Genomic DNA, 22,886 nt, shown 5'->3' with positions numbered 1-22,886 from the left:
GATTTTCTAGTAATTAGTAATTATAGATTTTCCTAATAATCAGGGATTTTCTAGTAATCAGGTTTTTTTTACCTAATGTAACAATAATTTTGTAGAGGATCTATAACAACAACAACATACCCGATGTATTCCCACAAATGAGGTTTGGGGAGGGTAGGATGTACGCAGACCTTACCCCTACCTTTTGGGGTAGGGAGGCTATTTCCGGTAGGCCCTCGACTCAAGAGAACAAAGTAGGATAAAAGGAAAAAGAAGCATGATATCAAGAAAAAATATGACAACAAAGTAGCAAGATAAAGACAAAATAAGCGACATATAGTAGTACACCTTGAGAAAAAGAATCTACACGATTACTAACTAATACTACTAATAAAGAGAATACTCGACTACTAACCTATTATCCTAATCCTCGACCTCCACACTTTCCTATCTAGGGTCATGTCCTCCATCAGTAAGCTGGAGCTGTGTCATGTCTTGCCTAATCACCTCCCCCAGTTCTTCTTCGGTCTACCTCTACCTCTGCTAACTTCTGTTATAGCCAACCTCTCACATTTCCTTACTGACGCATCCACACAACTCCTCTTCACATGCCCGAACCATCTCAATCTCGCTTCCCTCATCTTGTCCGCCACATGAGCCACTTCCACCTTGCCCTGTATAACTTCATTCCTAGCCATATCCATCCTAGTACACCCACACATCCACCTGAGCATCCTCATCTCCGCTACACTCATCTTCTGGACTTGAGTGTTCTTGACTAGCCAACATTCTGCACCATATAACAAAGTCGGTCTAACCACCACTCTGTAGAATTTACCTTTAAGCCTTGATGACACATTTTTATCGCACAGTACCCCGGATGCAAGCCTCCATTTCACCCACCCCGCTCCAGTACGATGAGCAACATCATCCTTAATCTCTCCTTCTCCTTGGATTATGGACCCAAGATACTTGAAACTATCTTTCAGGTAGGACTTGTGCATCGAGCTTCACTTCCACCTCCGCCTCTTGCGTCACGCCACTGAATTGTAGAGGATCTATATACCTATATAAAAACAGGACATAGGCCCGCTGACGTGGCGCAACACAAAGCAAGATTTACATTTATCTTTTTTCTCCTTTAATTTTGAATTTTCCTCCTATTTAAATTATTTATTTCATTAATTACTTCACAAAACACAGATGCCTAATTGAAAAGGCACCTCCTCACTTATTGAGGTTTGCAAATATAATTGTTCCCTCTTACTTAGAACTTTTGACATAAAACGTTCAATACTTCAAAACGCCACCTTTAGGAGGCAAACATCCTTTTCTACAGTAAAAATATTGTACTTATTAGAAGTCCTTAAGAATTTCACTTTCTATAGTAAAAATATTGTACTTATTAGAAGTCCTTAAGAATTCACTTTCTATTAGGAAATAAGAAGTCTCCAATGGCCTTCAAATTTTGCATTCTACTTTAAAGTCCAATAGAATGTTTCACAACGGGGCATAATTAATCATGAGGTGTGTTATTTTTTAATCCTCCTATCTTACTAGATTTTCATTCAAATTTTAGTTATACTTTCAATAATACTTTTTTCGTTCACGATGAAATACGATATCATCATCTATCGAGTACGTGCCCTGATTTTTTTTGTAATGAAGTGCTACTTCGATATGATTTTGGTAAATATCTGTCTCCTTCAATCTTCCATCTTATTAAGTTTCGGCCACTTTTAGAAACACTAGAAGTTAGTATCTGTAAAAAAAAAATTATAATGCACATACAAGTCAATAATCTTTGCTATCAAAAGGCAATATCCGCATTACTCATGAGGGGTGCTAATTTTTTATCCTCCTATTTTAATCAAATTGCATTTAAATTTTAAGTGTCCTTTCTATAATACTTTCATCTTTCACGATGAAATATGATGTTGTCATATGTCGACTGCGTGCCCTAATCTTTTATGAGATACTCCGTCATCTTTTGCTTTTTGGGCTATTTGCTTTTTGGAACTTGGATATCTCTCCCTTTGAGAGAGTTACCTTTCTCTATTTAAAAGACGAGTGACAAAAATATTAAAATAGAAGTAAAATTTATTTTATATTTTATGGTGAATTAGGGGAAGAAAATAGAGATTTATAATTGTAGGTATGAACACTGGAACACAGTCTTTCTTTTAATGATCATATTAGACAAAGTGTATTGACCTCCGCCACACAACATATATGGGGAAAAAAAATCCTACAAATGATTTTTTCATTTCTAAATAATATATTTGACAATAAAAATGTGATTTATTTAGGCTCTAATTATCCTATAATAATTTAATTATCCTATAATAATTATATTATGATTTTATCAATATATAAAATTAATTTTCTTATTCATACAGTTGAATTTTTTTGACAAAATTTATAAATAATCATTTTGTATTTTATTGGTGTTTCTCACAACCGCGCGAAGCACGGAAAATTCCCTAGTTTACTAATACATATACACAAAATCTTGAATGGTTTGATATTGTGTCTCAATAACATATCAACTTGCTGGAGGAAGAAATTTTTCCCATACCTACACAAGACAAATTCAATCAATACTTTATAAATTACAATTCAGAAAGATATTCGAATTCCTTACTCGTAATGTCCATTCATGAACATTCTACTTCTCTTTCTTGCCCCTTCATGCAGCCATTCATGACCATCTATTCCGATCGTTAAGCCACTAAGGTTTGAAACGAGGAGGAACTGTTGCTGAGATTGATTACTATGTTGAAACCGTCACGATGAGATTGAGGTTGGAACTAATCCTCAATATCAAGTAGAACTGTTGCAAGACATGATGAACAGTCCGGCACACGAGGAGGAACTGAATTCACAGCAACCATTTGAACAGCAAGAGTTGACTCCGGTTCAGCCGCAAAGCCAATTTCAATAGCAAGAGTCGACGCCGATTCAGTGGCATTCCGATGGGATCCCCTATCTTGATCATCTTCAAGATCGCCCAGATGCCTTTGTCTTTACTAGGGATGATGATCATATTCGGCGAAGTTTGTGGAAAGAGCCAGTGGATCTTTTAAAACAAAAGGCTCATATTGAAAAAGGGATGATTTTCAGCTCGAAAAAATCATTGCAAAAGGCTGTTAAGATTTATTGCATCCAGGGGATGAGGGAGTTTAAAGTTGACGATTCCACACGAAAACTTTGGCGATTGGTCTGCAAGCGAAAATATCAAGGCTGCGAATGGATGCTCCGTGGTAAGGAAACTGCTGAAAAGATGTGGACTATTTCAAAATTCCACACAAAGCACACTTGTGATATGGGTGACCTCCCAGATGATCATTGCAATCTAGATACTAATTTGATTGCGCGTGTATTAGTTGGCGACATTAGAGAAAACCCAAGGTATCCCCTTCATCTAAGTTTTTTTTTTTTTTGGTGTTAATATAATGTTCCTCGTTGTTATATGCTGATATTTCAAGTTTTTCAGGTTCCCTATTAAAGACTGTATTAGAGCCGTCCTGAAAGTATATAGCAAAACTGTTACTAGGAGGAAGGCGTATCTTGGGCGTAGGCGTGCACATGAGATAGTCTTCGGCAATTGGGAGGGCTCTTTCAAGACATTGCCAAGATACATGGCGGCTCTACAACACTTCAATCATGGTATTGTTGTTGAATGGAAGTTCAAATCGAAGCCTGGTGTGCCCGGTAATATTTTGGATTTTGTGTTTTGGGCCTTCAAACCATGCATTGATGGTTTTGCTCATTGTCGGCCTGTAATATCAATAGATGGAATACATGTTTACGGGAAGTATGACATAAAGCTGCTAATAGCAGTTGGAATGGATGCAAATGGAGCTATATTCCCTCTAGCTTTTGCAATTGCAACTAATGAGAGCATTAGTACGTGAGGTATGTTTTTGGACTACTTAAGGCAACACGTTATTAAGGATCGCATGGGAATATGTGTGATATCAGACAGACATGCTGGAATATTGCACAATATGTTCAATTTGCAAGGGTGGCAGCCACCCTTTGCCTACCATCGTTATTGTTTAAGGCATTTGAAGGCAAACTTCCAAAAGGCATATCGAATCCCAGCACTTTGCAATTGGATGTGGGCGGCTGCAACAGAGCATCAGGAGAAGAAGTTTAACCTGCAGATGGACATTATTAGGTGGGCGAATGAGGAAGCCTTCCACTGGTTGAATGCAATTGATAAAGACAAATGGACATTACACCAGGATGAAGGTAGGCGATGGGGTATGCTGACAACAAACAGCTCTGAGTCATTCAATGGTTTGTTGAAATCTGCACGGGGACTACCTGTCACCGCAATGGTGAGAATGACATTTAAGCAGGTTGTGGAGCGGTTCGTCAGTAGATCAAAAGAGGCCAAAGCACATGCAACAGCAGGTCTAAGATGGATGCCAAAACCATCAAAACCGTTCGAGTACCACAAATATAAGGCTCAGAAACATGACCGGATGGAGTACAACCCTGCAGAGCGCATATTTGAACTCAGAACAAGTGTGCACTAAGGTAAAGGAGGTAACGTCCACACAATTTGTAAGATTCCAAGAACATGCACATGCGGCAAGTGGCAATCATATCACATGCCATGTTCTCATGCCTTCAAGTGTTTTATCGCAATGGGAAAGAACGCCTCCCCGTACATAGCTGAGAAATATACAGTTGAAAATTATGTAAGAACGTATGCTGGAAGGTTCTACCCACTTGGTAGTGAGAGTTATTGGCCACCGGATCCATTTTCAATGATTGCAAATAAAGCATTTATCCGCAAATTCAGAAATAATACGTACTCGCGTATTCATAATGAAATGGATGTTCCACCAGGGAGATACACTCGAAAATGCTCATTTTGCAATTATGTTGGTCATGATAAGCGCAAGTGTCCCTTATGGCATGGTGGTCAAACTACATCTCGCGGTGGAAGTACTTCTTGTGGTGGAGGAAACTTTCGTGGTGGAAGTACCTCTAGTGGTGGTGGCACATCTCGCGGTGGTGGCAGAAGATCAACTCAAGGGCATTAATTGATGAATGTTTTTAAAGTTTTTTTCTTACTTTGATGATTATATTTTAAAAAGTTTGGGTTTCTTATTAATGAACAAGTTTAAGTATTTTCATCTACTCAAGGTTATGAATGATGCAATTTAATTAAGTTTTGTTTTTGTATGAATGCTGTCATTTTGACTAACTTTTGATTAATTATAAATGAACAAGTTTAAGTATTCGCAAAGAACTTCAAGCTAATGTCACTGAGCCTTCAAATGAAAATAGCGTTCGAGCACTTTTCAACCACTAAAACGGCCATCTGAAATTTTCTGTATCCTTGATGTATTGATCCTACCTTATTAATTGCACAAAAATAAGTAGGGTTCTATATAAAATATTGAAGTTTCGGGGTCCCGAAGCATGATTAATCTATGGTCAAAGTACGTTAAAAAGTGTAATAGAAGAAGGGTTAATCAAAAGGGCCGGAAAAAAAATGGGAGGGATACTATAGCGCAGTAAATTACTGCGCTATAGTAGTTAACGGAGCCGTCCCCGTTAACTGCTTTAGCGTAGTAAATTACTGCGCTAAAGGTATTTTGGTAATTTTTTTTTTTGTTGGGGTATTTTGGTTCAAAATATTTTTTGGGGGGGGCATTTTGGTTCCGGACTCTCTTATAACTCATGTGTTTCAGGGGCAGCCGAAGCTCTCTTTTCGGAAGTATGGATTTCTTGAGGGTCCAGAGAAAATCCTACCTGCTTTATGTCAGCAGCCCCTTACCGCGCACACACATCTCTACGACAACTTCATAATTCATCGTTTTCCAAAGAAAAGTAAAAGACCGTTTATGGTAAACTTTTCTGTATTTATATTATGTTTTCATTTTTGTTGTTGGTACATAAAATGAGTTCTATTGAATATAGACAAGAGAATGAGAACTGGATAATCTTAATTATTTCCCTAAGCTTAGTCGGGATTTATAGAAGGGTGTCGGGTGTATACACTTAATTTAGTTAAGTTAACCGTAGGTAATATTTTTATTTATATTGATAGAAGTTCATTCAAGTTAATAAGATGTTAGTCATGTGTTTGCAATATATATTACCTTGGATATTGTTGCAAAAAACTTTATTTACTAATATGAATATATTTGAATAGTTTATTTCAAAGTGCTAAAATATTCCATTGCTAAGTAATCGTTTTGCTTTCTTTCTGTAAAGATTGTACTTTTTTTCTACAAATATCAATATTTTCCAAACGAAAATAAACTTATATAATCCACTATTATATTCTGTGGGCATAAAGCAAAAGTTTTACCATCCTCCGTTTGAGCTACCTCTGGATTTAAGTCATGCACTCAAGTAGTAAATTGTAACTACCATGTATCAAGACTGACCTTCACTTAATCACATTTTAGTCTGTTGAGCATGAAAGCTTAAGCCCTGCAAAATATAGTACAAGTTTGAAATGTGTGGTTTTTGTGTTCATCATTAACTTACTTCAGAATTACCAACTTCATATAGGTGTTTGACTGTAGATCTGCGGAGATTAATAGGGACTTGTTAGCAATTTCTCTAACTATTTTGGGGTTTGTTCCGTGTCCGTCGTGACCGAAATTTTATTGGGTGTACGAACAAGGTTCTGTATTGAAAGCTAATAGAAAAGAAATTACATATAAGGTACAAATACTCTTATTGGTTTGAGATTTTCTGGGGATATTCATATGAATTTACTATCTATATCTGTCAAACTTTAGGTATTCTTCCTCCAATCTTACGAAATTTACTACCTATATCGAATGTATCTTCGATGTTGTCTGGATTTTACATGTACTACAAATAAAAGGTGTATATGTACGTTATAAAACCTCAAAGGGTATCTTTTCCAAGTGTAAAGGACTCCTAAGTCTTGCAATAACAAAAATCACAATAAATAATATTTCATCCCTTCCAATTTATTGGACCCTTTTTTAGCTCGTTCAGGAAAAAAATGATCTCTTTCTGAATTTGAATTTTTTTAACTTAAATTTCATATTTTACCTTTAATGACAAGTCTTAATAGTCACACAAATGTTATGAGACTCTTAAAACCACAAATTTCAAAAGGCTTATAACCACACAAATCTTATAGCATATTTAGAAATTGCAAGTTTTTTTTAAAAAAAAAAAAAAAAAATCTTAAACTTTGTGTCCAGTCAAATAGGTTCATATAAAATGAGATGAAGAAAATAAAACAAGATGATGTATGAGTATATAATATGAAAGTGTTATGAAGTTGATACAGAATTTTATAGGACATATTTGGAGTAAAGACTGGTGCAGTGGTGCTGTGACTCAGAATGCAGACTTTGCAACCCATGTAATTACTAAGTAACTTACGTGAAAACGGAAATTTGTTTTCTTGGTTAAATTGAGCAACAACGTACTTTTCCAAATTCCTACGCAATTTAACAGCTTGTTTGGATGTATGTTATCCATTGTTTCATAACATATCGTATTGCATTGAATTATATTACACGGTATTGTTTTTATATAAATATAATGATTGGATAGATTGTATCGTTTTCTATCGTTATATAATGTCACATGACATCAGAATCTGAAGAATAAAATTATAATTAGTATAAATTTGGTACAAGAGTTATACAAAAAAGAAGTAGACTTAAGTATATACAATAAGAGTATTAAATAATAAGCAAAGAAAAAAAAGAAGAGAAAATATAAGAAAGGTGACGACGCATCACGCAACCACACCAAATCGGCAGTTATATAAAATAGGGCTTTAATTTGTCGTTATACAACGATAGATTAATAATATGCTACAATAAAATTTAGGTAGCACGCAAACATTGTATTAGTTGGTGATCATTATCAATAGAATTCTTAAGATTCTTTTGGAAGTAAATTTGATAACATCTATTAACTATACTGCTTAATTCTCTTGAGCTAAGTATTCTCTGCGAAACATATAAACAAATAAGGAAAAAAAAATGAAGAAAAATACTTTGTGCCCAAACTTCATTACTAAGTCTAAAAGCAAATATCAATTGTTACTCATGACTTAACGAAATTTATAAAAAATTAAATGGTGAGAGATAATGCAATATTCTAAACGAGATTGCTTGGATTAATAGAATAAAGTCACATCACATTAATATATGAATCAACATATTTAAAACTCTGATCGCCTTCATTTCCCACCTTGACATATGTGTATGGTCATTGATCTTCAATGAACATTATCTACTTTCCTGAAAAAGCATAAGAGCCAAGTGTTCTAAAAAATCGAAAACTACAAAAATGAGAGTGAAACTGACAGAAATGGAACTTTGAGTATGTGTTTGGTACAAAGAAAATTATTTTTCATGCAAATATATAGATAATTTTCTGGCTATTAAAATAAGAAAATGACTTTCTTCACTTTTACATTCTCTGATAGTTCATCATTTGAAATAATTTCTAAATTTTAGAGTGTATTCATCTTCAATTAGATTTTTCCCACCGCCTACTATCTAGGTGTATCCTTCTTTTAGCCCTAATCATGTCTAAGACGTGGAATTGAATGCTTCTTACCCCAAAAGTCAATAAATAGAAGAGCGATGAGAGTTTTTTGCAAAGCAAGACCGATTAGCTAGTCTAAGGGTAGGAATAAAATCACTACTAGAAATCAGTCAATTTTTGACAAATGTGTTCGCCGAAATCAGTCGACTAGTGAATGACTGCCTTCCCTTACCTAACAATATCTTAATCGGAATAGTAAGACAAAGTTTCTTCTGAAAAGTATTTTTCTTCGTACCAGACACACCCTCAATTAAAGTAATTTTGGGTGACATATTTACCTGATGGATTGAACACTAAACTCTTTTAAATCATTCAATGATGAGAGCTTGAAGATCCACAAGAGGGCGTAATGCAGACAACTCCATTCACTTCTTCACCATGAAATTGAAAATCTCCATTGAAATGGCTATTGGAAATTGATGATTGATGTACTTCACTTGCCATTAGCCTTTGTTCCCAAGCATGATGAATCAATTGTGAGAAATTGGACTGAAGGGGTTCCCTAATTTGAGAATATGTACCCCCTTGGGAGAAAAATGGTTGATGGGGTATTATCCAATTTCCAATTATTGGATTATTATTATCATAAGTTGCTTCAAAGCTAAGTGCTGGATTATTTGGACTATGGTTGGAATTTTGGTCATGTAAATTGGTGTGAAGTGATAAACCAAGATCTTGATCATCAGCCTGGATTGAGTCTCTTGACATTACAATATCATGTGGAAAACTTAGGAAATTTGTTAATGATGTCCCTGAATTCATCGGGAAGAACGATTTCGAGGTATCTGCAACAAATTGTGACTCAGCTACTGGCTCCGGCATCATGTATGAAGAACTACTGCTCGGATTTTCTGCTACTTGCCTTTGGAACAACAATCTGTTGAAGATTTGGATTAGCCGATTGTAAATAACTGATAAGCAAATTAACGTTATAAATTAGTGGTTACGTACTTGTATAAAATGCTGAAATTGATTGTAATAAACAGTTAATGTATTTGGTAAAAAATGTTGATAAGTTGTTCTTCTGGTAAAACAACTAAAATAACCCTAACTTGTTTTATAAAAAATTATAAATTTAATATTTGTAAGGCAAAGAATGAATGAAAATATGGAACGAAGAGGAAGTTAGTGATTTATTTTGGAAAAAGTACTCTGAGAATTATAAAAAATATTAAGAATATAAATAGTAAATTTTTTGTCAAACGAAAAGTACTTATAAGTTAAATTCATAAGCTAGAGGTCATCAACTTATGGCTTCTCACCGATTTTAATTTAATTATAAGTAATTTGGAAATTTACCAAATGCATATATAAGTCACAAAGTGTATATAAGCTAATTTGACCAGCTTATAAACTTAGCTGAACATTTTCATAACTAAATAAATAAAATTAAGATGAGATAATCACACAATTTAAAAGAATCGATACCCAGAAGAAGAATTTGAGAGTGGTTCATGAGGTTCTAAGGCAATATTCCCAATTGAACCCACATCATGAGTTTCATCACTTCTGGGTAAGTTATTTGCTACATCTTCATTTGGGTTCCATGGAGGTAACTCAGCTAGCTTATCAATGGCATTTTTTGCCTTCTTGATTAGCCAATCCACAGCTTTGCTTGGCCTGTCATAGCCTAATCGATCCTGCATGTAGAAGCCAATGTAATGTAATTACTTAAACAAGCTCAACTATACCTCAATATTTTTACACATAACATAAACATATTTGAAAAATACCTACAAATTTCAGCAGAATATCAAGTTTTAAACTCATAATTGGAAAAATGCAAATAATTCAGGATTGTGAGCATAAATACTAAATCCGTCAAATTTAAAATCACTACAAAAAAAACAGAAGTTAGCGGCGGACAACTTCTATAGCTAAATAACTATACTTCGTCGCTTATTATATTTAACGACGAATTAACGACATAAGTTTAGCAACAAATAACTTATGTCGTTGAACAACAAATGTCTGTTGCTATTCCTATAGGCTATAGCCTACAGGTTATTTAGCGACGACAGATTAACGACAAATTTCGTAACTAATTCTTCTTTTTTTTTTTTTTTTGTGTAATGAATCTTGGATCTGCCTCTACCTGCACGTCATAGAATTGAATAGCAGTGTGAGCAGATAACCGGACCCTACGATCTCTTGGACCTTTTGCAGTATAGACTTTGCTATGCCGGTCTTTTCGACCGGTGGACCGGAGAATGTGACCTCCTTCAACTTGTACTATTTCTCCTCCTGTGGCTTTCTTCATTGTAAATCTTTTTGCAGTGAAAACTCCATAACTAAAATTGAAAGTGAAAGTATATAAAGACAGAGAAATATATTTAAGACAGAAATTTATTTATTGTGTATCGAAAAAGAATAAGAGGTTGGGCTCATATATATAAAGGGAGAAAAGAAAAGTGGTTATTATCATTTATATATGAAAGCATTTATTGTAGGACTCAAGAATATCTACTGCTCAAGCAAAATCTTGGTTTAAAGTTACTCATAGGAATTCTAATTGGTTGGCTGAAAATATGAAATCTTTTTGGTGATTTTTGGTGGGATTCGACAGTACTAGATGTCGACTGTGGAAGGGCGTGTTTGGTATGAAATAAGTACTTTTTTTAATTTTCTCATGTTTGTAGATCAAGATGTGTTTGAAACATATTTTCTCTAGAAACACAAGATTCTTACAAAAGAAAGTGATTCTCTGCTGAAACTCCGTGATCGGAGTAGAGAAAACATGTTTGATAAGTGGTTCTGAACATGTCACCGAACTCATAACTCATTTTAATAATTGAGTTTGCAACTAAATATTTATCAATATGTAATGAATTTCTGAAAATAAATACAAGGTCTAACTAAAAGCTTTTGGGTTTGTCTGAACCTGTAAGTAATACACCACCTCCACCCTGCCCGAAAACTGCCGTCCACCACATCTCACTCCCACCCCGCTACCACATTCATAATGTTTTCTTAGATTATATTATAATTTTGGTCAATATTCTTGACTTACTTATCAATAATAAAAAATATATAATAAGTCGATTTATTTTCTGGAAAAACAATTTTCAAAAAAATATTTTCTGTAGACAAAAATTTTCTTTCGTACCAAACGCACCCTTAGAGTTAACAAGAGGGATTTGAGTATGGAAGTTCAAAGAAAGCGCAAAAGGGAATGAATATGGAAAGTTGGAAACTACGGGTTTTAGAGAACGACTTGTCTTTGTCCTCTAATCAGATGATATTGAGATATATACACACATCACGTCATCTTTAATTCTTTATTACTTCTAAAATTCACTTTTCAATCATTATCATTCAGTAGTTTTCTTTTTTCATATTCTCACTTTTATTGGGAATATTCACAATACATAGAGATTATTCAAGAAATTGTATCGATTAAAGGTGAAACGAATAAAGGAACACATTATTGTCTCAAACAGAACATGGAACTAATTAGGGTGTTACGAATATGTGCCTCTGATGTTTGTATACCATAGTTGAGAGACAACTAGCTAGGTACCGTATTAGGTAATTAAGCCCGTTTGGATTGGCTTACAGCTTAAAGCTGTTTGCAGCTTATAAGCTGAAAAAAATAAGTTGGGGTAGTCCAACTTATTTTTTTTGGCTTATAAGCTGTTTTCAGCTTATAAGCTGCTTTAGATAAACTAAGTCAAATGGGTCCAATTATTTTTTTGAGCTTATTTTAAGCATAAAATGACTTTAAGCTGGCCAGCCAAACACTCAAAAAAGCTGAAAACAGCTTATAAGCCAACTTATAAGCCAATCCAAACGGGCTCTAAGTAGGTATTTCTTAGTTAAAACTGATTTCACTATTAGTTGGATAATAATATAGAGCATCTCATACCGCGGGGCGGAACTAGAAGGTTACCTACGGTTTCAGCCAAATTTAGTGGCTTTTCAAACATGCCCAACGTTAATCAGGAGTACTAAAATCAAACCCGTAATCCTAAAATCAAAAACCAAAAATAAAATAAATTGAATATCGGTTGGATTCGAGTTTACCTAAACTATGCCTAATCTGAATCAGGGTACTAAAATTCACAAGTAGTTACTTGTTAGTCTTTACAATTGAAAAATATTCGCTGTCATAATTTTCAAGTTAAAACTCCAATATTCAGAGGCGGATTCAGAATTTGAAGTTTGTGAGTTCCCACCCATCTCAAATTAAAAATAAAATAAAAAGAGACAAAACAAAGGCCTACATTAGAATTAAGAGGTCGAACCCTCAAAACAAAGACGGCAACAAAGCTTAACAGGTTCCTTTATTGCCACCGTACCAACAATACACTTTGTTAATGTCACGCCCCAAAACCGTGAGGAGGACTGGCACTCGGTGCCTTAACCTGACCAAGCGAACCATCAATATGAAAACTTATGCAAATACTTATGAACCTGGATCAGATTATACAACATCCTGGATAAACAAATGAAAGGTGCGACTGACACATCTATATCTGTAGGTGGGCCATCGGGCCTGAAACACGTGACTGATATTCAAGTGTATACAAATGACAGTCAATGCATGTCTATGAAGCCCCTACAATGACTGAAGTTGTACAACTACCAAACTGTCGGGACAGGGCCCCGACCTACTCGTAATCTCTATACAAGAACTAGACTCGACTCAGCTCCAGCTAGAAATAGAGCTTACCACACATCAGCTGAATACATGCAAGTACCTAGCGAGGAAGTCCGCCAACATATATATCTGAACCTGCAATATGAACATAACGCCCCCAGCAAAAGGGACGTCAGTATGAAAAGAATTATACTCGTATGTAAGGCAGATAGGATAGTACATGCAAATACTGAAACTCATACAAGAAATAAATAAAAATTAATCGAATAAATACATTAGGAAAGCTAAGGGACAGCCTATGAAGCCACATGTCAAATCTAACTATACTTAAGTTATTCTGAACGTTCTACTGAATCTTTCAGATGATATCTTTGGGTCGCTATGTGTACCTACATTATGGGATCGTTTGCTGAAGCATTTGGGACCGTAATACATTAGATTCTTTATTTACCTCTCTTAGAATGCCATATAGGCCATGTGTGGGATACGACCTATGATATGAATAGAACTATGCACCTATGAAAGACAGTGGGGGTGGCACCTATTCATTTCAATCAGACTAATCATAAGGCTCACCTTTACCTATGTTGAACTATGTGTTTCATTAGATCGTCCATACTCAACCTCTACTGTGTACCTATGCATTTCAATCAGACTGTCCATAAGGTATGTAACATGTGATTATGCAAATAAAGTAATGTCCACCTATGCGTTTCAATCAGACCGTCCATAGGGCATGTGTGTGTGCATATATATATATATATATATGTCGTATATGCCACATGACATACCAATAAATGAGTAAGGCTTTTGATGAAGTCATTGACTTGTGGAAATGATTCATTAGACATACATATGACTTATAGATTGCTTATGTGACAGAACCTGACATTCTTACTAGACGAGGAGTTCTACAAGACCATATAAGGGCTCGATATAATAAGAACGCTATCACATGAAAGGGCAACTGAACGTCAAATGTAAAAGAAGATTCATGACGTTTAAATCTTAGGGATTCATATAGATAAAGAAGCATATGGAAGTATTTAATGTCGATGAATACGATATGGACATATGTACTTACTACTATGATTCTCCTTGATACTTTCGGAGCCTATACATCAGTTCCCTAAATAATCTTACTCTCATCAAATGACTTAGGATAGTTGTATCAACTCGATTCATAGGTACTACAACCCATTCATGATAATCCTAGAAGCTATCAACATGATTCACCTTAAGTAAGAACCCATAACCCGTCAACAGTCACCTGAAGTTATCAATATGGTTCATCATGAATAGGTCCTAATATCCATCACTGATCATCTGAAAGCTATTGATACAATTCATCTTACGTAATCATTTGTTACCCTTTAACGATCTCCTAAAAGTTATTAATATGATTCATCTTAAACGAGAACTACAACCCATTGATGAACATCTGAAATCTATCAACATTACTCACCTTACATAACGATCTATATAACCCCTCACAATACCTTGAAAACTATCGATTTCGTTCATCTTAAGTAACTATCTATAGCCCTTAACGGTACTTTGGGAACGTGATCCTAAGAATAGAGCAACCACATGAAGTATCGACTCATAAGCACATGACGTGTCCCTTATTCAACTTATGAAACCTCTAGCAGGGGATCGATATGCTTTTGCAAACTTTAGACTTCGTAACTCATATAGAGAAACAATAAACGGAAGTTGTGCCGTAGCAACGAAAGAAGAAATAGCCTTGCATACCTCGAATCCATCTTCAAATGACTACAACAAGTCAATCCTTCCGATAGACGCCTAACCCATTAAGACTGGGCTAATATTAACATAACTACAGGCCAAGCAAACACTACGGCTATACCAACACTATTGTCGAGCAATCAAAAAGTGATTAGCCCCCGAGGCTATGATTCAATGGTGTATACTCCACACCTGACCTCCTTTTAACAACGTATTAGCTCAACACGAGCTATCAAACCCCTACCAATCTCCATACTATAAGAAACAACCCTTAATCAACTTGTACAATCACCACAACTTGAACTCACGACTTCCGATCACGTCCCGTGAGTTGTAATCGAAAACATACTAACGTCGCTTAAATAATTTCACCTTACAAAGATAATTTCACCTTACAAAGATAAGGGAGGACATCATACCTTAATTGATGGAAGTATAAACTACCTTACTTGAAACTTCCAAGAACAACTCTTGCTTCTTGAAAAATACAAATAGAAGAGTTTTTTTTTTTTTTTTTTTTTGCTTAAACGGAAGGGTTTTATTTATATTTAAGGATTGTCCATAGATGTACAAGAAGAAACTGTAAGTTCGTCCATTGACGTACAATAAGGGAACTGATGTATATGAAACAGTTCCACTAGCATCTCTATCAAGAGTAGTAGTTACAAAAGAAGGAGATGCTTCAAAAGCATAAGGATTGTTTCTTTCCATATTAGGTCTCATAGACTTCCTTCGGTATTCCGTCAGTAGATCTGCAACCATAAATTATACTTGTCTCCTTAAAATATACAGTAACATTGCTATTTATTTTTGGAAAATAACATTGTTGACATGTTTTCATAAGAGAAATAGTCTCCATCTTTATACTTGAAGACATATCTCCAAAATATAAATCACGTTGAAGTAATCTTTTTAAAGTATTAAAACCAAAGTTGGTCGTATATGGCCTTTGATCGTGATAAAAAGTTGATGAAAAGACACTTCGAAAATTAAAAGATTGGAATGACTTTTTTAAGGCGGTGGAAGTCCTTTTTTCGAAACATATTATTTACTGTATAAAATATACTTATCCCAAATATAATACTTACTTTAGTAATATATAAAAAAAATTAATTAATCAATTCCTAAAATTCTAATTATTTTATTAGTAAATCTTAAGTATTTTAAAGAATTAGGAGATATACTAATATTTCATAAAGATTAAGACATTGATGGAAATTATATTTTATCAAATTCTAATTTTTCCAACTTAATCTCAAGAGTACAAATTTTTGTACTATTAATTCTCAAAACAGGAAAAGATAATTTTTCTTATGAGAAATAATTTATATTCTTATAATAAGTAAAATCTCATTTATAAACATCCTCATGTCAGGTATATAATTTAATTAAAGCGTATCCGAGAAGTAGAAATAATAATAGCTACCTAAGATCGTACTTCTCAATTTTTACTAAAAGGTTTCACTTAAAAGAAAATATATATACTATGTCTAGACAATATATAACAGTTTTAAGATTTGTCAAACATACGGGGTCTTACAGTTATTCCCAACTCGTGATTCTTATATATTTACTGGATTCTGAATACAAATACAGAATCCGTGCAAACGCTACTGGATTCCCGAGAACTCCAACCCAACACCCAAAATCTGTTCATGCTAGTATTATGTATTGAAATTTAACTTGTGAAATTTAAAATTTCATGACAATAACTATATTTCAAAAACAGGACTAAAATAATAACAAATATTATCCTAAGATCCAAGTAAAAATTTATAAAAGTTTGAATTCGACAAAATTCCTCAATAGGCCAATACACACCAGCCCTAAATGACGAATAATAGCCATATTAACAGCTTTTGTTTCCATTGCTCTGTCATTTTGTCGTTTAATTTCTCTTTAAAGTAATGCACTTCCAACAAAGAAAAGGACAACAAATTAAATTAAAGAAAGGATAAACGACAACTTGCTTTCATTCTGATTTACTTTTACTTTAATTACTTCACAATTCCTGAAAGTTAATATGTTCCTCGTTCATCAATTAATTTCTAATACAAGGATTCATCATTTATTGAATAATTGAGTTGAAGTTATAAACTCCATATATATATGAACTTTAAAATTTTCATGTGAAGCTTGGGAAAACTTATGAAGAACTTTAGTATTTGCAATACTAGTGAACTATTGAAGAATTTGATTGAGAAATATTCCAAGTGAAAGTAACAACACTGACTTTTTTCTTAAAGTGCAGTTCATGAGAAATTGGTAAACATGATCCCTTATGTTTAGGGTAGTTTTAAAATGGTCCTTTAAAAATATATTCCAGAGCAATTTTGGTCCTTTAAATTTGCTAAAAGTTAACATTTTTTGTCTCAGTCAAATAATTAACAAACTCAAGTTGTTAGATTTAACATGAACTGTGAATTTTTCTTTAACATGAATTCACATTTGAAAGTGTAGATTTTGCTATATTTCTGAAGATTGATGTAACATTTGCAGGTGCGTATTCTGCTACTTCTTATCTATTTTTGATGTCTGATGCAGTTTTTATTGTTGCGACTTCTGAGATTAACATGAGTATCGATCCTAATGTTTCTGGTTAAATTTTCTTTTGTCATAGTTCCCACAAAATCTAACAGTTAAAATTTATTAAATACTTGACCGAAAACAAAAGTGCACACTTTAACAGACTAATTAGAATATCAAAATTCCTTAGGAATATATTTAAGGAATCATTTCTTAACCTACCGAAACATAAGAGATATCTTTATATCATTTCTCTGAAATTCATATTTAAACACAACTTCAAACTTAACTCTATATACTCGCTCGTAATGTCAATTTCAAATACTTTTTTTTTTTTTAACTTTAATAAAATATTGTCCAAACAAGTACCAAGTAAATAAAAGAATATAATGTCCCTTCTAGGCGGGGAAGATCTTTTTAGTTACGTATGATAGTGAAAGATACAATTTGCCACATGCAACTAGCAGAATGCTACCCCCAAACAAGAGGCAAAGGCGTGCCAATTCTTCATATAATGCAATTTTGTACTATAAATAATAAAAGACACTTTGCTTTGAAATGCTTTTTACCCGGCCAAGGGTCCATCGAAAACAACTTCTCGACATCTACGAAGTAGAGGTAAAATCTGCGTACACTCTATCCTCATCAGACCCCGCCTGTGAAATTACATTAGGCATATTATTATTGTTGTTGTTGTAAATAATAAAAGACACTATGCTTTGAAATGCTTTTTATCCAGTCGAGCGTCTATCGAAAATAACTTCTCTATCTCTACGAGGTAGGTATAAGGCAGCATACACTCTATCCTCCTTAGACCCCACCTGTGAAATTACTCTAAATATGTTATTGTTATTGTTATTGTAAATAATAAAAGACACGAACTATGGTCACGGTTGAGTAGTAAATACTTTCTCTTTCTTAATCAAATGTCTCAGTTTCCAACCATGACTATATAGTCGTCTTTATTAGAAATCGCTTTTACCTTTAATTTGAAACCTTTTGGATATAATTGGTCGAGCCTAATACAAAATATCGGACACTGAATGGACAAAACAAACAAACAAAAAAACAGAGAGAGAGAGAAAGATGATGATTGATTCTTGCCCACAAACTCCAAACGACAAGGAGTGCGTTAGAAAAAAGCATCACTCCCAATTGGAAACCCAATAAAGAGGAAGACTTTAGTGTTCAATCGTGCACTCTTTTTCTTGTTCTTTATTCCTAGTTGATAATGATTAGCTTTCATTTTCATTACTAACATTATTATTATTATTTGCATTTAGTTCTCATTCCATTTCTCCTATTCTCATTCCATTTCTCCTATTCATCCTAATCCTACCACCACCGCCCTTCAGTTCTTCTTTGGACACTTGGAATTCTCATTGCGTTAAGAGTGAATTTTAGTAACGACTATACAAACGGGTTGAAGTTATGTGTGCTGATAGTAGTGTAAAAAAATTATATTATTTTTAAAAAATTTAATTTTCTTTTAGTATATTAGAAAACCAACTAAACAAAGATCTTACAATCATTCAAAGGCAACACGATCGACTTATATTTGTTTGGAGTAGAAACTTCATGTTCTTAAATGCAGTATCTCATAGTATCAAAGCCTCTTCATAATTGTGAGTCCGGAACCAAAATGACTCAATAAAAGACCAAGTAAACCAAAATACCCCAGAAAAAAATAGATACAAATGTACCTTTAACGCAGTAAAATACTGCGTCACGGTTAAGTCCCTTAACACAGTATTTTACTGCGCTAAAGGATTTTGACTCTCTCCTTTAGCGCAGTAAAATACTGCGCTATAGGAGCTATTTATTTTGCTGAAAGTCTCTTTCTTTTACATTTTCACATTTTTTTACGTACTTTAGCCGTATATTAATCATGCTCTGAGACTCCGAAACTTCAATATTTTATATAAAACCCTACTTATTTTTGTGCGATTAATAAGATAGACTCAATACATCAAGGATACACCGGATTGTCGTTTTAATGGTTGAAAAGTGCTAGAAGTCCATTTTTGTTTGAAGACTTGTAGTCCTTAGCTTTACGTTATTTATGTTTTAGGGTTTCGTGTTATTTTTAAATTAATGCTTAACTTTATTTCGAACGTGTCATGTTTTTTTATTATCAATTTAGGATGTGACACTGGGAAAATACATTACCCCCCCCCCCCCCATTATGACGCACCAACCTTTGCGGGTGGCCTATTACCCCCCTGGCCTTATTTTTTTATGTATTTTTGTACGGGTGGCCTATTACCCCCCCTGGCCTTATTTTTTTATGTATTTTTGTACCCTTTTTCGGCTATGTTTACACGACCCCACTTTTTTAGTGTTAGGTGTGATACACGCGCCCAGTCTTCTTCATCATTTTTTTTTTCAGTTTGCTCAGGTCTTCTTGGATTGATTACTACCAAAAAAAAATTGCAAAATCAGAAAATCTAAAAATAGAAACCACTGTTGTTGGTGATTTTTTTGAAGTAGTGTGTCATTGTTTGAGTTTATATTAGTCACGAACAGATCTAAAAGTTCAATTTTTTTTTTGTTGAAAACGTGATTTAGATCTATGCAAATCTATTTGATTTTTGTGATTTAGATTGGGAGTTATTGTTTGAAGTATGAATTTGAGCTGAACCTAAGTAAACTTTGAGATTTGAAAACTGAATGTGGGCTTGAAAACGTGAACCGCCATTGCTGGTTTCTTCATTGTCCGAAAGCTGCGGATTGAAATTTGGGTGTTGCCCATGTGTTGTTGAAATCAGCTTGTCATGATAGATTGTAGCTAAAACTCATTTTATTGACTGATTAGAGAAGCTTGGAAGTGATAAAGTTTTGAAAACCTCCATTGTTGAAATTTTGAAGAAGCCGGAAAGGTGAGCTAGTGTTTTTTGGATTCATTTGTTGGATTGAACCTATTGGAGAAGGACGTCGAAGCTAGAGAACGTAATAACCATGGAAAGGTGAAAAATTCAAAGCAAAGCAGTCCGCCATTGACGAGCTCCATTGAAGCTTCAAGTTCGAAGTTTCGGGTTGCCACAAACGAACTCCGATTTGAATAGGTAATATCTCAAAAGAACTGAAACGTCGAGAGGAGTTCGAAACCTAAAATTTGAGGGCTATTTGGTTGAGATTTGAGGTGTATTTGGTTGGATTTTAAGCTGTTGCTATACGAAGAAGATGAACAGTAAAATGCCATGTTAAAAAATAAGGAAAAGACTAAAATTTTAAAAAAATCTGACATGGCGCTGACGTGGCCATGTTAAAAAATACCCTCACGTGTTGCTGCTTCGTGTTGACACGCCCATGTAAGAAATGGTACAAAAATACAGAAAAAATAAGGCCAGGGGGTAATAGGTCGCCCGCAAAGGTTGGGTGCGTGATAATTAATCCGAGTATACGTTGGGGGGGGGGGGGGTTTATCTATAAACAATAATAAAGGCTAAGATAATATTTATAAATATAAATAGAAACGCTTTAAATATATAATATTTACTTAAACTGTACAAGATTATTGTATATACTAGTGGGTCCCACATGTGGTATGCCGGAGACTATCCTTAGGCCTAAGGCTCATACCATCGCTACCGCCCTCGCCATCGTCTCCATCCCCCTTTTTCCTCTTAATAACAAGGCGCTCTAAGCCATGATCAGCTCCTCTTTCCCTCGCCCTTGCGCCCTACTATAACATGCTTCTTCTTGGGATCTAGTCCCGCTGGCACGCTCAGAATCTCAAGTTGAGTTGGGTCTGGAAACTTGACCTCTTCCTCGTCGGGAGTTGCCACCGCAGGCATCGAAGGATGAACCTGAAAAATATATAATAATTAGTACCATTTCTTATTGAATACATTAACGTTTGTTGAATAATCAAACCTGTGTATCGACGGGTGCCTGAGTAGGCTCCTGAGATGGGTCTATAAGCTCCTAAGATGGGTCTGGTGCAAAATATGAGGTAATCTCTTGGACGAGATGATGTTCGAGGTCCAAATAAAGGTTATAAAAATTAAATAAATATTCACCTTATATTGAATAAAATTACTTTTAAGTAAAAAAGCTTACCTGTGGCTCGATAGTCTCATGAGTAGACACCTCTAGTTCGGTAGGCTCATGAGTAGGCTCCTGAGTGAGTCGCTCTTGTGGACCCACTGGCGCCGAATCCTAAAATATGAAAAAATACGAAATAATAAGTAACATATATATTTAATAAATACTTTAAATAATCAAATATGTATTTTAAATATTGACCTTATATTGAATAAAATTAATTTTAATAAAAAGCTTACCAGTGGCTCGACAGTCATATGGGAAGACACCGCTGGCTCGGCAAGCCCATGAGAAAACGCCTGAGTGGGTCGCTCTGGTGAACCCACTGGCGCCGAATCCTAAAATATAAAAAATTACTAAATAATAATGTCACGACCCAAGCCGATGAGTCGTGACGAGCGTCTGACCTCTAGCGACCAAACACCCCTATACTCATATCTGAATCTTACTGAACATTAAAGTCCCATAAACATGACTTAAACTGATCTCGTAATTAAGCGACATCGTGAACTCTGAACGATCTGCATATATATATATATATATATATATATAAACATACTGAAGAACAGTGCAAGCCAGCTAGGCTGCTACATATATTGTACACAAAAGAATAGAAGCCGACAAGGCTACATCATCTGACTAATACATACAACTGTCTATAGACCTTTACTGGAATAAAAGTTGTAGAAAGGACGGGACATGGCCCCGTCATACCCATCTAAATGCATCTCAAAAGAATGGCATACCAAAAATAGATTGCAACTCTGGATCAAATGGAGTGCACTGATCACTGCTGGATAAAGGTCTTACTAAGCTGGACCACCTGCCTGTTTACTTGTACCTGCGAGCATGAACGCAGCCCCCCGAGCAACGGGGATTCAATACGAATAATGTACTGAGTATGTAAAGTATAAGAACAACATATATAAATAAAAATCACGAATAAGATCTGAACTCATAAGCTGAAATAACAATCTGCATGTACTTGTATGAACTAGTATCTGTATGTACCTGCATGAATCTATATAACTGATAATGCCACTGTGGGCGCATAATATGCATGCTTACGCCTATCAATAAAGGTCATACATCTAGAGATATGTGCGTGTATAACGCTTGTCAAGCCTCTATGGAATCTCATCATATCATATCAGCTCCTCTACGGCCATAATCAATATCATCATCACTGTGCACCAGCTGATCAGGTAGTAATGCGTGTATAACGCCTATCTCTTTCCTCATACCCCACATATATCTAATATTCGCGTATATAAAGCCTTCTGGTCACAGGTCAATGTACATGGATATATAAAATGAATGTAATGCATGAATAAACTGTATACATAGAACTAGATACATAAAGCTAGACCCATGAACAGAAGGAATCATCATAAACGGGGTACAT

General features: G+C 34.7%; 1 protein-coding gene and 1 long non-coding RNA gene across 3 annotated transcripts; both read right to left on the bottom strand.

Annotated features, from left to right (window-relative positions):
* Positions 1-7,989: 7,989 nt before the first annotated feature.
* On the bottom strand, positions 7,990-10,951 carry LOC132630086 (transcription factor TCP4-like). Its single transcript, XM_060345622.1, has 4 exons — positions 10,655-10,951; positions 9,988-10,199; positions 8,838-9,436; positions 7,990-8,249 (listed from the first exon to the last, which is right to left on the bottom strand). Exons 1-3 carry the CDS (start codon positions 10,817-10,819, stop codon positions 8,872-8,874), a joined length of 942 nt encoding a protein of 313 aa, XP_060201605.1. The 5' UTR covers positions 10,820-10,951; the 3' UTR covers positions 7,990-8,249; positions 8,838-8,871.
* Positions 10,952-12,825: 1,874 nt separating this feature from the next.
* Positions 12,826-15,871, bottom strand: LOC132610318 (uncharacterized). Of its 2 annotated transcripts, none has more exons than XR_009571177.1 (2): positions 15,328-15,871; positions 12,826-13,294 (listed from the first exon to the last, which is right to left on the bottom strand). It is a non-coding gene; the product is annotated as an uncharacterized LOC132610318 (long non-coding RNA). The 2 variants fall into 2 exon arrangements; XR_009571318.1 differs by lacking the exon at positions 15,328-15,871 and adding an exon at positions 14,915-15,321.
* Between the last annotated feature and the right edge of the window lie 7,015 nt (positions 15,872-22,886).

This window comes from Lycium barbarum, chromosome 1, assembly GCF_019175385.1.
Source record: "Lycium barbarum isolate Lr01 chromosome 1, ASM1917538v2, whole genome shotgun sequence".
Classification (NCBI taxonomy): Eukaryota; Viridiplantae; Streptophyta; class Magnoliopsida; order Solanales; family Solanaceae; genus Lycium; species Lycium barbarum.
The sequence above is the reverse complement of the archived record's forward strand: the minus strand, read 5'-3'. Positions and strand labels throughout refer to the sequence as shown.

Coding starts and splice junctions, on each gene's coding strand:
- LOC132630086 (XM_060345622.1), bottom strand. CDS start 10,819: ATGAAGAAAGCCACAGGAGGAGAAATAGTACAAGTTGAAGGAGGTCAC. Junction 10,200..10,654: donor TTCAATTCTATGACGTGCAG/GTAGAGGCAGAT, acceptor TTCTACATGCAG/GATCGATTAGGCTATGACAG. Junction 9,437..9,987: donor CTCTCAAATTCTTCTTCTGG/GTATCGATTCTT, acceptor AATCTTCAACAG/ATTGTTGTTCCAAAGGCAAG.